At 39.2% G+C, this 16,242-nt stretch overlaps 1 protein-coding gene across 4 annotated transcripts in view; it reads right to left on the reverse strand.

Annotated features, from left to right (window-relative positions):
- Nucleotides 1–16,242, reverse strand: part of LOC123969108 (voltage-dependent T-type calcium channel subunit alpha-1I-like) — a 232,829-nt gene that overhangs the window by 51,330 nt on the left and 165,257 nt on the right. For all 4 annotated transcript variants that reach the window (XM_046046199.1, XM_046046198.1, XM_046046200.1 and 1 more), the window contains 7 exons: nucleotides 12,706–12,884; nucleotides 10,425–10,551; nucleotides 9,126–9,251; nucleotides 8,720–8,809; nucleotides 6,220–6,412; nucleotides 4,919–5,070; nucleotides 2,713–2,822 (listed from right to left, as the gene is read on the reverse strand). In XM_046046199.1, the coding sequence (XP_045902155.1) occupies nucleotides 2,713–2,822; nucleotides 4,919–5,070; nucleotides 6,220–6,412; nucleotides 8,720–8,809; nucleotides 9,126–9,251; nucleotides 10,425–10,551; nucleotides 12,706–12,884 (977 nt within the window). The remainder of the gene's footprint in view (nucleotides 1–2,712; nucleotides 2,823–4,918; nucleotides 5,071–6,219; nucleotides 6,413–8,719; nucleotides 8,810–9,125; nucleotides 9,252–10,424; nucleotides 10,552–12,705; nucleotides 12,885–16,242) is intronic.

A 16,242-nucleotide genomic window follows, 5' to 3' on the forward strand; every position in this document is an offset into this window, starting at 1 on the left:
CACATCAACTTAATGCATCATTTGCATGATCCCACAACTGACTTGGTAGAAGCCCACCATTACCTGAAGGCCTGCTGTTGTCATGAATATTTATATTAATACTAGAAGAACAACTTCAATGCTATGCAGACCTTGCAGCTTCAGAAACATTACTTCCTGGGTTTGTAATCTTGTATCTTATCATTTCAAGGCTGAACAACAAGCTGTTTGTTGAAATGTTTGAATGTGATCTTGGCTGCTGCCACTAATGCTGACAGTACATGACATGATGAATGATGTTACCTGATCCAAAGCCCATCCATGTCAAACATGGTCTCTTCTCTGCTGTTGCTACTTGAAATTCAAGTTTAACTAGAATGTGTGTGTGTGTGTGTGTGATCAAGAGGTTGATTTATGGCATGCCAAGAGATACCACCAGGGCTACAACATTTTCAGTTTAGCAGATGTCAGTGGGCAGTTAGGTTAATTTGACATCAGAAGCATTAATAATTGTGAATGTTTGCCAATAGTCAAGTCAGTTTACTTTGTAAGTGTTACTACTTTTTAAAATATTTTGTGATTTTTCAGCGCATTGCTGTTATCTCACCAATGTACAGTTTTTTAAATTTTTTTCATGTTTTGTTTATACTCCCTTTCGGCTTCCTAGATTTATCATGTACATTTATTGGCTATTTCAAATATTCAAAAACAATGAAAAGGGAGACCATGTGATATATTTCAAGCATCAAATGACACTTACTAATTACTGCTAATTTTAGTGATTTAGCTGAGTGAAAGACAGAAATTACAGCGACGTCAGAATGAATAATATGACTAAAATGTTGGGAGACCAAGAGGAGAAGAAGAAATGGTGCGACAAGCAAAGAGCATTAAAATAGTTTGGAGGAAATTCTGAAAAGGTGGGGCAGAAATAACCAACAGCACACCCACAATTCCAAAAATGCAGCAGAAGCTGCAATAATAAAATCTACATAATATCTCAAATAATATTCAGGGGTGAATAGTAAGATGCTCTTAAGAGAGGATCCAGATGTTTCGTAGAGGAGACAGCGTCTGTATGCCTTTTAACAGACTCCCGTCTGCAGTGTAGTTCAGACACTTCACTGATGAACCACAGAGCTGCAGAGTATATCACTTCCACATATCCCCCCCTTAGCTGGGAGTCTGCAATTCAATCAATCAAATGTTGTTTTTTCTAATGCGCCATTCATCCGTCATAATAGCAATGCACCAAGGTACAAGCGAATTTTCCTTTAAAGGGAATGGGATATGTCACATGCACTTAGATCATTAAAATAGGGCCCTTTGTCTGTGAACATAATCCAGACAGCAATTATGTTTCTCAAAAGACGGTAATCGTTTATATGATTATTACAACAGCATCATTTCTAGGTGGCAGGGTTGAAGGTGCCGTAGTGGCTGGATGTTATATATTCACCTTTAGGGGCATGGAATTATTCGAGGCTTGTCACTTTAATCTGTGATCTTGTTTATGAGTTTATGACCATACAGTAGGTGTAAGTTTTAACATAAATAAATAATAAAAGCAAGGGCTTTGTCTTCATAGTAATCTTTTAGCACCAATCCCAAATCTATCCCAAATATTACTCATATCATTTTGTGTTTCAGCCTAAGTTTATAGCTACCTCCTAGTTCAATTGATAATGCAAGCACTTACATCCCTATTAGGGAACTGTATACACTCCTACTATAAGATATTTAAGAATGTGGAATATACCTGTCAAATACAGTGTTTCCCCTAGAATTTTTTTCAGGGACACTACTAGTGGCGTGGAGTGGGCGTGCTACGGATACATAGAATCGTCGTAGACGCGGTGCACTAATTTTTGCCGGTTTAGGCCAGTCACAATCTCTCCTCTTATGGAATTTTTACCGCTAACCTCCTGCTTAAGCTTGCTACAGTTATGCTACATTCAGATCTTGGGCGACAAGGCCATGAATAAAGCCCTGTGAAATCCATTTTAATCTGTTGCCAGATCGCGTTAAATTTATTCCCAAATTCCATGTTTTCTGTTTTTACAATTTAAGCACATTTTGTTCTCATCATGTGGTGGTTGAATAAAATTTTCCTTCTTGTTTACAAAGCCTGACCGGGCGTATCTGTTTTATTTTTTTTTAATGGAATATCTGAATCCGCCCTCGCAGCCACAAAGTCTACAGCAGGTTTGTGTCTTGCATCTGCCGATGTGGTTTCACTTTTGAGAGTTTGTTGAAGTGAGGAGTTCTTGCTAGTGCGCTGGCTTCGATATAACAGCATGTGTGTGTGTGTGTGTGTGTGTGTGAAGGAGACGTTGAAACGCTGAGGCAGAGAGGACAGAGGCAGCGCCTGTAAGCACCAAAACATAGTTTTTCTGTTCGTTTGGCTTAAGTGCTATGGGCAAAACCCCAAATAATGCTAGGGAAACTCGTGATTTTTATAAACTGCATCAACATTTTGGCAGATTCCATGATATTCCATGTGTTACAGTTTATTGCATTATTATTGTCATATGCTGAGATTCCATGGGGGTTGGGGGGGCGCCACCCAAACAATGGTAGGGGAAACACTGAAATAGTTAGTTAAATATGCAAAGGTCGTTCTGGTATTGATGCAGAGACAGCAACTACTAACATAGATATTACATACATTCATACACCTCATTAACACAAATCTATACAATCTAAAAAGAGCTGGAAGTGTCTTCTTTGTACCTGTCCTTGAAGAAACGTCGAAAGCCAAAGGCCACCAGCTTTAGAGAGGCCTCGATCACAAAGGTGGAGGTGAAGAAGTAGTTGCAGTACTTGAGTGTAGTCTCCAGTGACTGAGATAGAGAGAAACCGGGGTTGAACAGGGACAGAGTATACACCCTCCCACCCCCCACTCCCAAGAAAACCAGGGTAACAGAAAATTAATTTCCTCTGTCCCCATCTTTGATCTTAAATATAATAAACAAATGCTTAAACCTTTGTTCTACCACAGTTCATATAATAAACACTTTGCTTTTGTCATGGCAATAAAACAATCTTTGTAGGCTTGAGTGTTGAGAGAAGAAGAGAAAAAATAAAGCAAGTAGGGACAAGAGTTATTCAGTGAATCTGTTCTTTCAATGTGAGAAAAGTATCTTGCCAATGAATCTCTTTTAATAGAAGGGAGCTTAATTGAGACAGACAACTAAATTATGTCAGACTCTTGGGAGGAACAGAGAACATTTTTTCTAACACACTGGTATTAATGAATCCAACAGACAATTACTTTATGAATCAAAAGCTTGCAATATTTAATACATATAATTAAAACTTATTATCACAATCATTGTTGTGTGTTTTTTTGTTGCTAACGGTTATGTGAGAGTAATGATCCCACAGTCATGTCTGTACGGTGAATGTGGATCTGCCACCAACATCTGATTAGCCTAATTTAGCTTGGCTCGTAGAAAGCACAACTTGTCCTTTTACAATTCAGTTTTTGTACTTATTAAATAAATGAGATATAATAAGTGTGAGCTTTAAAGGGACTGATGGGCTACAGTTTGTTTTTTTACCTTTGGACAGTCTTTATGCTAGGCTAATGTAACTGGCATAGTTAGTATACAGAAGTGAGGGTGGCATTGATCTTCTCATCAAGAATGCAAATAAGCATAAATTCCCACAATTGTGAACTATTCCCTTAACTTAGATAATGATATGTTAGCCAAACAAGGTTGATTGCCACTTCAGCATTTATAAATATTTGTCCTTAATTTGTAAAGGATGGTGTGGTTAGATTTGAAATACTCATGTAGGTAAAAATGTAAATCACGAGATGGAGAAATTTAATGTGTGATGTCATAGTTTTTTAGAGCCTAGGTTTACTAAGACATTTGAACAGCCCCGGTCAACTTGCAGTAGTGCTAACCTCCATAACAGTATTTGAGCTAGTTATCTAGTGTTAGCTATACATATTTGAATTGTTATGTAATAGACACTGTCAGGTCCATTAGTTGTTGACCAGGAGTGTCAATATTGGTAAGCTGGCATAAACTGACTGAGAAAGTAAAGCTGCAGCTAGCCACATAAGATATACTGTACTCAGCACAAGCATAACGTTATTTAAGATCAGTGAAGTCTCATTTCAACACTGAGACCCTGAAGCCTTTAGGCCAAACAAGTCACAATTAGCTCCTTTGAGCAAATACCTTGGAGAAAAAATTAGGAAAAATAATGATATTATTAGGTATTATTAACTTAAAAATAAAAAAAATCTCTTTTTTGGATCATTTACTATGTTTCTTTTCTATCTTATTGAAGAAATCTCATTTCCTCCTGCAACGATAATAATTAAGAGAGAAATACCTTATAGATTAATCTATGTCAAAATTATGGAGGTAGCCGGAGATGCATCATTCAGCATGAAACATTTTCCTCACCTTCAATAGCTCTAATAACTTACTGTCATTGATTTGGATATCATCCATCTGGGATGTAAAGATAACAGTTTCCAATTTATCGTACTTTTTGATTCAAAATATCATATCTGGTGGCACAGCTTTGTTAGGACGTTGGCTCACGCAAAGCCTAAGGCACATTTTCCCAAGAGGACAATAAAGTATTTGTATCAGGATATAGTAGTATGGTCGTTTAACTCATACTGAATTTGTTTTCAGCCTCAAGAGCATCTCTGTCTCTAAAAATACCCCAATCTGCCAGATTGTTTATAATCCAGCACATGGGTAAATGTTTTGGTTGTTGGCTGTTTTTGCAGCTGATTCAGAGCTTATAGGTTGGCAGCCTGCCTCTGGGAGTGCCCACTTTTAAAAAACTCTGCCCAGATGGTGTATCACCACCCACTCAGAAGCACTTAAACAAGTCTGCTGTGTCTGTCTCACTCCAACACCCACACAAGGACCATCCCTGCATATTCATCAAGAAGTGTGGTCACCTGTGGCTGGCTGTAGTGCTCCAGAGACATGGTGATGACATTGATACAGATGATAAAGGTGATGACCAGGTCCAGGTAGTGGCTGGTACAAAGAGTGTGGATAGCCAACCGGGCCGGACCATAGGATGCGTAGTAGGGCAGCTTCTGGGCCTCTGGACAGAGAACAGGTAAAGAAGGAAGAGGAAAAACAAGGCAAGGAGGGATTTGGGTTTGTGAGAAAGCAGGAAAAACATTGATGTAAAGGAATAGCCAGATGGAAAAAGGAGGATGGGAGAAAAAGGGAGTAGGTGGAGATGAATGGGGAAATGAAAGCACATAATCGAGGAAAAAGGAGGACAAGAGGGAAAAGATCAAAGGTAAATGAGATATGAAAAAGAGGGAGAAAGATATTTGGTTTAAGAAATGAGAAGAGCGTGGAGAATGCAATGCAAGGTGTTAAAAAAGGAGTAAAACACGAGGGCAGAGTAAATGAACATAAGGCAGAGAGGGAGATAAAACTGTGATATAATATGTATTTAAAAGTTTGATAAACGCGAGAATTAGGTTAAGTAGCTTTAAATGAGTTGAAATAATGATTCAGAGTGATATCACTGAGGATTTGTAATATAAAATATCAAGTCTTGGACACATGCCATTTGGATTTTACTCAGCAAAGACTAGTCTCCCCAAAGCTTCGAGTCAAGTGTTACTTATTATTATTTTACATATTAATTAACTTGCTGGATGACATTTTATTCTGAAGCGCTAAACAAACATTTATTAGAAAAGAAATTAGTAATTTGTATAGATATATTTCTATACGCCCTGCGATGGACTGGCGATCAGTCCAGGGTGTACCCCACCTTTCGCCCAATGTGAGCTGGGATAGGCTCCAGCACCCCCGCGACCCTGTACGCAGGATAAGCGGTTGACGATGGATGGATGGATGGATGGATATTTCTATACCATAAATTTAATCTAATTTAATCTATTTTCTCCACATTTCCTCTCTAGATTAATCAAGTCCCTCTATTCCTCTTTCCAAAAGATCTCCCATCCCTTCATCATCTTTTCCTCCCTCCACTCAGTCTTTGCTCTCCTCTTCCCCTCCCAGGAGGTTAATCTCTCCATCTGACCTTCTCCCTACAATATATGCTTATTTCTTTTTACTCTTTCCATCCATCTCCTCCTCTTTCCTTCCTCCTCTCCCAACTCTGCATTCATTTTTGAGTTTCACTCCAATTTTTCTTTCCTAATCCTTGTCTTCTTTCACTTGAATTGCTGATTCTTCTTCCCTCCTTCCTGCTTTTCACCCTTCTTACTTCTCCTCTTCTTCTCCATGCGACGCTGGCGTTTCTCCTCTCGTCGCCTGGCCTCCTCCACCTCCTGGTGCTGGCGACACTTGTGGAAGTTTTCCACCACTACACCCACGAACATGTTGAGGACGAAGAAGCTGACAATCAGGAGGAAGGAGATGAAGTACAGCAGCATCCATGGGTTGTTGTTGGTAACCGGCTGGAGGAGGCAAGGAGAACAAAGTGAACAGAGAAAAAGAGATGAGACAATTACTGGGACAATTGTAGTGTAGGTGAAGGGAAGTGAGGAAGCCAAAAGTGAGAACTGGCAGGGAATATCACCAAGAAATGTGAAGAGAACATGATATCAGATGAGAGACGAATGGACAATGGAGAAGAGATAAGCAAAGGTAGAGAGAAAAGTCTAAGTGTTGTAATGAGTGGATTTACAAGATGCTGAAGGCCGAGTGGGTAAGAAACACTGAAGGAGCCTTGAGGGAGCTCAAGGTAGCAACCACCAACTGAAACCTCCAAGCCAACAACAGCATGCTTGTCTTAATCGATGGCATTCAGTGGAGGTTGACAGTTATTTGAGCTAGTCATTTTTTAAGATATCTTTTGGGCCTTTTTTTAACATTTATTAATAGGACAGTGGATAGCAAGTAAAATGGTAGTAGACAACGTAAAGAACATGATGTGTATTGGTGTACACTAATATACAATTCTTATTTGAATTTTCATGACTATTAGATAGATTGTAGTAAAACTATAACAGGAAAGGAGGGGAATGACAATGCGGAATGACGGGCAGCAAAGGTTCCCAGCCGAACTTGAAATGGGGACGTTGTGGTTGTTAATATTAAAAAGAACACAACCAGTGGGTTTCACGTGGGATGAAAACAACAAGGAACCTAGAGAGATGAACATCGCAGAGATGTAACAAAATTTCACCTGTTGTGAAATGTGAAAGCAGAGTTTCCAGGAGTTTGTATGTTCTCCTGCTTTGGAAAATATACAGATTAAATGAACTGGTAATGGTTAATTACCTGTCCGGCCCCTGCGACCCTGCACAAATTAAGGATGGAGCTACTGGTATGGTTAAGTGCAGGATATACATTTAAGGCTAATCTTTAAATATGTAGACTTACATCTTGTTCAGAAATGGTAAATAGAATTAATAAAGATAGATAAATCTAGACAGCTACTGTGACTTAGGCTGATAAGAAAATGCAATAATATCTGGAAAGTGCTGTTTGAATATTAGTTTATTCTCTGCAATGTCTGGATTAGTTTATCATTGTTATAAATGTAATAAGTAGTGATTGAGGGGAACTAATCTATTGTTGTTGTTTGAAATATTAATATAAGACTCCACTACAGTCCAAAAATCCTTGAGCTGCCACTTGTAAGAGAGGATGAAAGTGGAAGAGAAGAAAAGACAGAGACAATATGAAGAAAATATCTGGATGATTGGGTGTGAAGGTAGTTATTGCAGAGAGTCATTACAAAACAAAAATCAAGTTCGGGTGCAATAAAACCGGAGATGAGAGTCAGATTTTCAATTTGGAGGAGAGTTGAGTGTTGAAAGCACAGGGTGGAGTGCAAATGAGATTAGTCATTCAGAGCCATGTTGAACTGCAGTGAGGTTTCTCCCTGATGTGGGGAAACTGAATCTTCCACAATGATGCCTTCTTTTGAATAGATTCCCTGATAGATTTTGAAATAAAATAAATTCTAAAGGGAATTAGTTCACTTTCTAGCCACTTTAGAAGAGTACTGTTCTTTGTGTTTTTGGACTTAGATGTCATGTGTGTAAATGTATGCATGATCTGTGAGGTTAAAGGGAAGTTTACCGGAATTCTAAACTTGCAAGTTCTCCTGTCAAGTCTTGCCCATGGAGGTGACCACAGTTTTCCTAATCTGTGTAGGGTAGCTCTGCCCTATTTTAGCCTTTTAATATCAGTCTTCTCTCCAAATTGTGAGTGAGTTGATACCCCCAAATGAAGCAGTTTACGTTGATACGATAGCACATTATTTTAGCATTTGCGTGAATCTGTGTTAACAGCGCCTGTCTCCTTTCTCACTTCAACCTAGCTGGCAAGCAGTTTTGACAAGAGAATACGGCAGCTAAAGAGGATGACATGCAGCAAAGGCCCCCCCAGCTGGAATCTTATACCACTAGGCCATTCCGTTTTCTCTCAACTTTAAGAATAAGGCAAAGAGTGGATATTCTTCTATTGGAGCTAGTTCCGGTGGTTTGGTGATCCAACTGTGTGGAGATCCTGGAGTGACCAGAAGGATGGATTTCATACTCCATCTGGTCTTGAACACATGGGATTCCCTAGAAAGAGCTGCAGGATGTGACTGGAGACCTAGGCATGTGGTTTACTTTGCTCTACTAATATAACCAAATAAGTGGTGAGAACTAGATGGATACAGGACTGTCAGCATGTGACTGTGTATTATACATATGTGTACTTACACAAGATAGTACCCGTTTTGTTAACCGTACGCCTGCAATATGTACCTGCTGGTCTATTCCCACTGCATCCAGTCCATGGTACATGATGTTGACCCAGCCGTCTTTTGAGGCGAGTACAAACAGGGACATTAGAGCCTAGAGGAGACACACACACACAAAACATACACAAATTGTTATTTAGTTTTAAACTCATTTATAACAATTATTTTATCTTCCTAGATTTCGAAGCATTTCTTGTGTAATAGCCTATGTGTGGTTTACTTTCAATCATATGTTTTTTAGTTATCCCTCTTGCACTACACAGTACAGGAGAAATTCAGTCCTATAGAGTGTGTTAATCATTAATATTTTTATGAATACGTGCAACATTGTTTATGTTTACATCCAGAATGTATGTTCAAAATGATCTGGACAGGAAATATTTTATTTTAATATTTTTTATCTCTTGTACCTGTCCAAGGTTGTCAAAGTTATATTTGTGGTGAACCCATCGATAGTTGGCAGCCAGACAGTCTGATTTGTTAGTGATGTTCTTCACATCGAAACCCACACAGTAGTAGAACTTTCCTTTGAAGAGCTGGGGAAAAAACACACACATGGAGAGGGAAATAAGAGAGACGAGCACAAAGATACATTTTGATGAAGTCATTACAACACTTTTGTGTAGCCACATCTTTCATGCAGCTTTTGAAGTAATTTCATAATTAGCGTCTGTAACTAGTGTGTGGGTGAAGCCTAACTGAGGACTGCAAAAACACTTGATATTTACAGTGTGGTTTTCCTCCTGAGAAGATGTTTTTAATTCTGAACACATCAAAGAGGGAGTGAGTGAAATAATACTCAAAATAATGGCGGATGCAGAGAGAATAAAAACATGAAATGATTTGGGAAAGAACAAGGTGAGATTGACATCTAGATGCAAAAGAATAATGCACAGCGCTGCACTAATGAAATAAAAATGGGAAAACCACATCAGCTACACCTTTGCAAGACTTATGACATATAGCCTATTGTGCAGATATTGTTAATACTGACACATACTATAGTTTTATGAGCCATTTCTGATAATTTAGCGAAGGAGACTTATTGAGGGATGTATTGTTTTTTTGTTTGTATTGCGTAGATACAATATGATATATAAATTGATAGAGTATATACTGTTTATATATTATGTATTGAGAAACTCTGTCATTTGAATGGCAATGAAAACATTTGGGATTTACCTACCTTTGTCTGTGTTTTCAGTTAATTACAAAATGTACAGTACATTTGCCTGTAAAGGACAAATAAGGTGGAGAAAACTCCACCTCTAACTCAGCTTGTACTTTGTTTTGGCGGGAATGGTGATATGTTACCATTAAACCTCTTCCTGTTGGACTTTGCTCTAATTAGCCTTCTTAGCCATGAGAATGTTATTTCATTAAGGGTGCAAACACAACCACCCAGCCTCATCTCTTGTTCGTTCACGTCCATTTCTTAGTTTTAGTTTTAGTTCTAGATGGAAGTTAAGAGCTTAATTTGTGGCCCAGAAAGCATATTTGTACCTGCTTTAATTCTAATGTGTATTAATACTTAATAGGGCGATTGATAGTATAGCAGTAGATTTGTTAGGTCATATTATATTTGAAATAGTTTTACAATCTCAGGTACTATTAAAATGTATAAGAGTCCTCATACTGAGATCCCATGATTAATAAAAAAAAAAGGACAAAGGTGGAGAACATATAAATCTATATTTGATGTTGTCTACCTGAACACCAAGAATGCCAAAGATGATGAAGAAGGCACAGCAGATGAGGACGATGTTGCCGATTGGCTTGAGGGATGTGATGAGGGTCTCCACTACCAGTTTCAGCCCTGGAGCCCTGCTGATCACCCTGGAGAAGAGAAAGCAATGCAGAGAGAGAGAGAGAGAGAGAATGAAAGATAAAAAGAAAGGGAAATTGCACTCTAGTTCATCAACTGCTTCTATCTCAGCTATTTTCTCAACTGATTTGTCAGATGTCTGGCACTAAATGGTTAAAAACACATCTTAAAGCAGTGGGATCGCAAGACAAATCTTAAGTGTCATGAAATGATTAAAGGCGAGAGCAAAGCAGTTTTTTTTCAAAATTTGGTTTGTTTTTCCATAAATTGCTTTTCTCTTTGCTTTTTGTTAACGGACAATTTTACATATTTAAGTTGTTACAAGTTATTCAAATAAGACTGAGCTGTGAGTGGAAATTCACTCTTTAGTTGAATTGCTCACAACTCCGAAACATAGGTATGTAACCTGTGTCTAGTGGTGGCAAGTTGACAGTTGGTTTGAGCCAAAAAGGTTGGGGAACACTGGGCCTTTCTCATTTCCCAAATGTGTGCCTCCTCCATCCTCTACTCCTCGCGGCGCAACTTAGTCCGAGATGTGAGCTTGAGGAGTCGAGGAGGAGGCGCGAGGAGGGAAGAGTCGGGGAAACAGGCATTTAACGAGCCTTCAAATATGACATGCTGAACAGCTTCATCATCTGTCCACTGTTTGAGCTGTGACGGATGATGTCTTCACAATCCAGAAACATGTCTGTCAACATTATAACTTGTAGAAACATCTCCAGGTTCCAATAAACATAGCATCTGTTGAAAACAGTCAGATCACAGTTCTCATTCACTACACAGAAATACAGTAGGCCTAACTTTTTCTTGGCAGTGAGCCCTTTGTCTGTAAACAGGAGATCATTTCAGCCCTCAGCCTGATGAGGTGAGCGTTTCATCATCAGTCCCCTGACGAAATGACACAGCATTTAGCGCTCCTTGAGGTGCATTTTTGGAATTGAGATGTCCTTCACGATGGCACGTTGAGATCGATTTCTGGGTCACAGGCTCGAGGAGGCACAAAAGGAAAGGCCCACAGTCTTAAAGTTTCAATGTGTGAATTTTAGTGGCATCTAGTGGTGAGGGTTGCAAACTGCAGCCAGCAGCTCACAGTGCGTTCACATGCTCCCCAGATGGTCCCATTTCCCAGTGTGTGTTCATGTGCTCTTAAGTTAATAAAGATTTAAAGAGTTAAAAAAGATTCTGATTATTCCGACACTGCATGAATGCACAGTGTTCCCCTACTTTTTTGGCTCAAACCAACTGTCAACTTGCCACCCCTAGACACAAGTTCCATATGTTTCTGAGTTGTTTAGTTGAATTGCTCAACTAAAGAGTGAATTTCCACTCTCAGCTCAGTTTTATTTGAATACCTTGTAACAACAAAAAAATTAACCTAATTTTGTGAAGCAAAACGGCTTTCCTGTCCCCTTTAATCATTTCACGTGAGCCACTGGTTGCAATTCATAACCCTCACCACTAGAACCTTTAAATATTTGATAAATATAGTAATATTTATAGAACGATATCATTAAATTCAAAACAGCAGAAAGATTGATTTTGAACATTACATTTGCTCACTACAGAGTACATAGGTGCCTGTTGTATGCCTGTATGCACTGCTTTCCAGGATACTACAGAATGTGGCAGACTGACACTCTTAAAGGAATAGTTTGATGTTTTGTGTGTTTTGCGATGAAGAGTTAGATGTATGTACGGTAAAAATTGTAAATATGAAGCTATTGCAAGTAGCAGATATCAACACAAACTCTGGGAACTGAGAACAGCTAGCTTGGGTCTAATGGTGATAAAATTCACCTACCAGCACCTTTAAATCTCACTAATTAAATTTTTGTTTAATCCATATCTAATATGTAAAAATGACAATTTGCTGTTTTATAGAATGTTATGTGCTAGACTATTTTTTGGCTGGGACCAGTAAGTGGAGTCTTAACTGGTTGCCTGGCAACTGCTCAGAGAGCAGGTGAAGTGCTGTTAGGTGGAGTTTACTGCCTTTGAACAGAGTCGGGCTAGCTGTTTACTCCCATTTCCAGTCTTTCTGCTAAGCTAAGCTAACATGAGTGGTACAGATCTCCTCAATTTAATCTAAAGTCCCAAAATGTCAAAACAAAAAACAAAACAATCCCAACTAATCATGCTGTAACATAACAGTTTGTCCTCCTAACCTGAGGGGGCGTAGCGTCCTGAGCAGCCTGAGAACACGGAGAACGCCCAGAATCTTAGCCCCACCTGCCATTGACACCACAATGTCAATCAGAGACACAAACACGAGGAAACCATCTAGAATGTTCCAGCTGCTCCTTAGATAGGCTTTCTCCCCCAGGTACAGACCCATGGACACCACCTGGAGAGATGAATGGAGAGAGGTTCAGAATCCCACACGGTAAGGCAACAGTGGCCAGATGTCCACACAGACACACTCTTTGATATTCAGATTTCTTATTTAGCTTCTCAGAAAGGTATTTCATTTCATATCAGCTGCTTTCTCAAGGACAGGATAGGTGAGGAGAGGAGAGGAGAGGAGAGGGAATATTCAAACATAAGAGGAATTACAGACAAGGAGAGGAATAAAGGAAATAAAGAGGGGAGGGGAAAGGAAAGGTGATTAAAATGAAGCAAGTCTACTATAATTTCAGGCAGCAGTGGCGGTCTCAAGCTGAGGACTGTCTACTAACGCATCCACATTCAACATATCTTTCATGTTTGAATGATGAATCCACAGCAAAATCAAAGTTGTTTGTGCTTTTATGTTGACATTGGATTTTGCTGACTGTGTTATAACAGAGGGAAATGTCAATTTAAACTTCAAACTGCAATTCAAGGAAAAGCTTGTTTAAATTTTAGTTAAGGCATACAGTATTTTGGACTGCTGATGTTGCACTGTGCCACGTCAGCAGTCTGCCCGAAATCCTCTTAAATCAGACACTTCTACACGCTGAACTCACAAGCTGTCTGGCCACACATGACAAAATATTGAGACAGTGTGTATTGTTGTGACTGGATCCGCAAAATTTACACCTACACATATTTCATTTTTGTCTGAGATTTATAGTCCGTCACCTTCTAGCTCACTAGGCAAACCCTAATGGGGATTGAGCCAGAAAAGGTAGAGGAGGAGGAGGAGGAGGAGGAGGAGGAGGAGGAGGAGAATATTCTGGAAACAAAAGGAGGGTATAGGCGAGGTGGGGGAGATCAGCAATTTTGTGGCAACAGTGAGACAGCTATCAGCGGGAGGAATGAGAGGCGGAAGACAGGGGCGGAGGAGAAAAGCATAGGAGGCTCAAAGGACAAAAATAGAAAGTTTTGAAATCAAAAAGAGTTGGTGAGGTTGGAGGAAAAGTTGCATGGCAGATGTTTCGACATCATTTGACACCTGCCAGGGACTTTCATGGCAATAACAACTTGGTGTGGCTGTCATGTCAAAACAAAGCGTGCAAAGATGCAGCGGGATCGTCTGCCTTGTTTGGCAGAAAATGCCACCAGAGAGATATGTGGAATGAAAATTCTGGAAAAGGTGGGATAAGTGGTGATGGTGTTTGTGCATCTGTTTGGGAAAGCGGCACAAGCATAATGATGGCACACTGCTTCAAAACAAGCCACTGAAAATTTTTCACTGAAAAGTATCAAGTAGCCGCCACCTATAGGCTTGAAAGGAGCCTCTGAAAACTTTGTCGTCAACTTGGATTCATACCAGTTAAAAATAGATTCCAATGGTGACCCAAAGTTGTCATTGGTAACTGTCAGGATCAGCCAAGCATAGACACAGTAAACCAGGGATAGGACCCAAAATGCAGACACCAGGCTGAGCCGATCTGTTTAAATAGTTTTAATAATTAAATCAAAACGGTACATTGGCTTACGTTGCAGGGTAAAGGCATACAGGTCAAAACTGGAAAGCAGTCCAAAAACAGCATAAATCCAAAAGGGGAGAAGGCAGAACACAAAGTCAACAATCAAACAAATACACAATCCAGGCGAGGGAAATCAGACAAAATCCAACATAAATTCTCAACAGGCACAAAGAACAGGCAGGGATGCTTGACACAGAATGACAGATGAAAGGACACTAAACAACTGAGAGACAAAGACTTAAATACACCAGGTGGTAGGATAATTAAACACAGGTGAAACAAATTTAGACAGGGAAACAAAGAATCCACCAACGGGAAGTATAGTTAAACAAGACACAAGAGACAGACTTTCAAAATAAAACAGGAAACAACAACAATAATGAATCACTAGTGAAAAAGAAAATTTACTAGTTAGAATTCAAATGTTACTTGTGTCTTTTGGAATAGTTACTAGTAACTTTGCGAATAAGTACTAGTATCTAAATAATATATACTAGTAAAATGTAAATAGTTACTAGTAACTATCCTAGTAATGAATATGTGATATCTGAACTGCAGAGCCCCATATTCAATATAATAATATATTTCAATGGCAAAAATTTGCAATTTACTAGTAACTACAAAATAGTTACTAGTAACTAATGGAGTGCAGTTACAACTGACATGCAGTGTGTGACCACTGGAATCCAGATGGTGTTCTAAGAAGCAAACTACAAACTTACAGACATGATCCTTTTTTCTTGTTCTGCTGACATTGTGTGAATGTAGCACTTATAGTAGTAATATAGAGTAGAGCTAACTCTCATGTAGGCATTCTTATTAGACTTCAGTCAAATGTACTTTGTGTTAGCCTTCTAGAAATGCTTGTATAAAACTGTATCATGTGCTGGGAACCCCCAACAACATATCCCTCCTCTAAAACACCATGACTGTCACCACTGACTCAAAGTGAGTGACGGCAGTGGCAGCCGCAGAAGCAGCAGATAAACATGATAACAGACACTGCCATGCCAACTGTTGTCAGGGAATCCTAACTCTATAGAGATAAGGCAGAAGCTGGGCATCAGTCATAAGATAGAAAAAGAAGAAAAAGAAAAATACTGGATAAAGTGAAGACAAAGTGGAAGACAGTCAGCTAAATGAGTGAAGGATGAGGAAAGAAACAGAGACCTTTGAATCAGGAAAGTAACTGAAGTAGTCAGTTTCCAGAATTCCATACAGCTTTGTTTAGGAACAGAAAATCTGTCTTTTTGTTCTTAAAAAACTTGTTTTGACAGAACATGGTCAAAAACTCTCACTGTAAGAAAATGTTTCATCTGTCCATGCTGGTGAGATCTTCACAGCATATCCTATACGTTAAGTCTTTTGTCATGTTTTGACGGGCCAGATAGTGAGTTATAATACTTCTGCTCTGTTATTAATAGTCCCCCAGCTATACTAAAGCACCTTCTGGACTACTGGAATGCTTTGGGGCCTCCATTAAGCAGATCAAATTTTGCCATGATAAAACATGATGCATGGGGAATCGATAGCAGGCTGATGCCAGCGCTATGATTAAAGTCTGCTCTTCTCCTTTCACATTACCAGCTGTCCTTTGGCTGACAGCACGAGTATGTCATATTAAATTCCAATTTAAATTACATTCCAAACTCCATTTGCAATACAACTTAGCAGAAAATATGGCAATTTATTGTACTTGCTGCTTCAGTGTTATTTTTGAAATCTGATGTTTAAGATGGGATTTTCCGAGCTCACATTGCTGCACTTTGACCTGAAAATCACCACAATGAATCTCTGAAGGGTGTCCACTGAGCTAAATGTGAAACACACACACAGACACACACACACACA

The sequence above is a fragment of the Micropterus dolomieu genome, linkage group LG04, assembly GCF_021292245.1.
Source record: "Micropterus dolomieu isolate WLL.071019.BEF.003 ecotype Adirondacks linkage group LG04, ASM2129224v1, whole genome shotgun sequence".
Lineage (NCBI taxonomy): Eukaryota > Metazoa > Chordata > Actinopteri > Centrarchiformes > Centrarchidae > Micropterus > Micropterus dolomieu.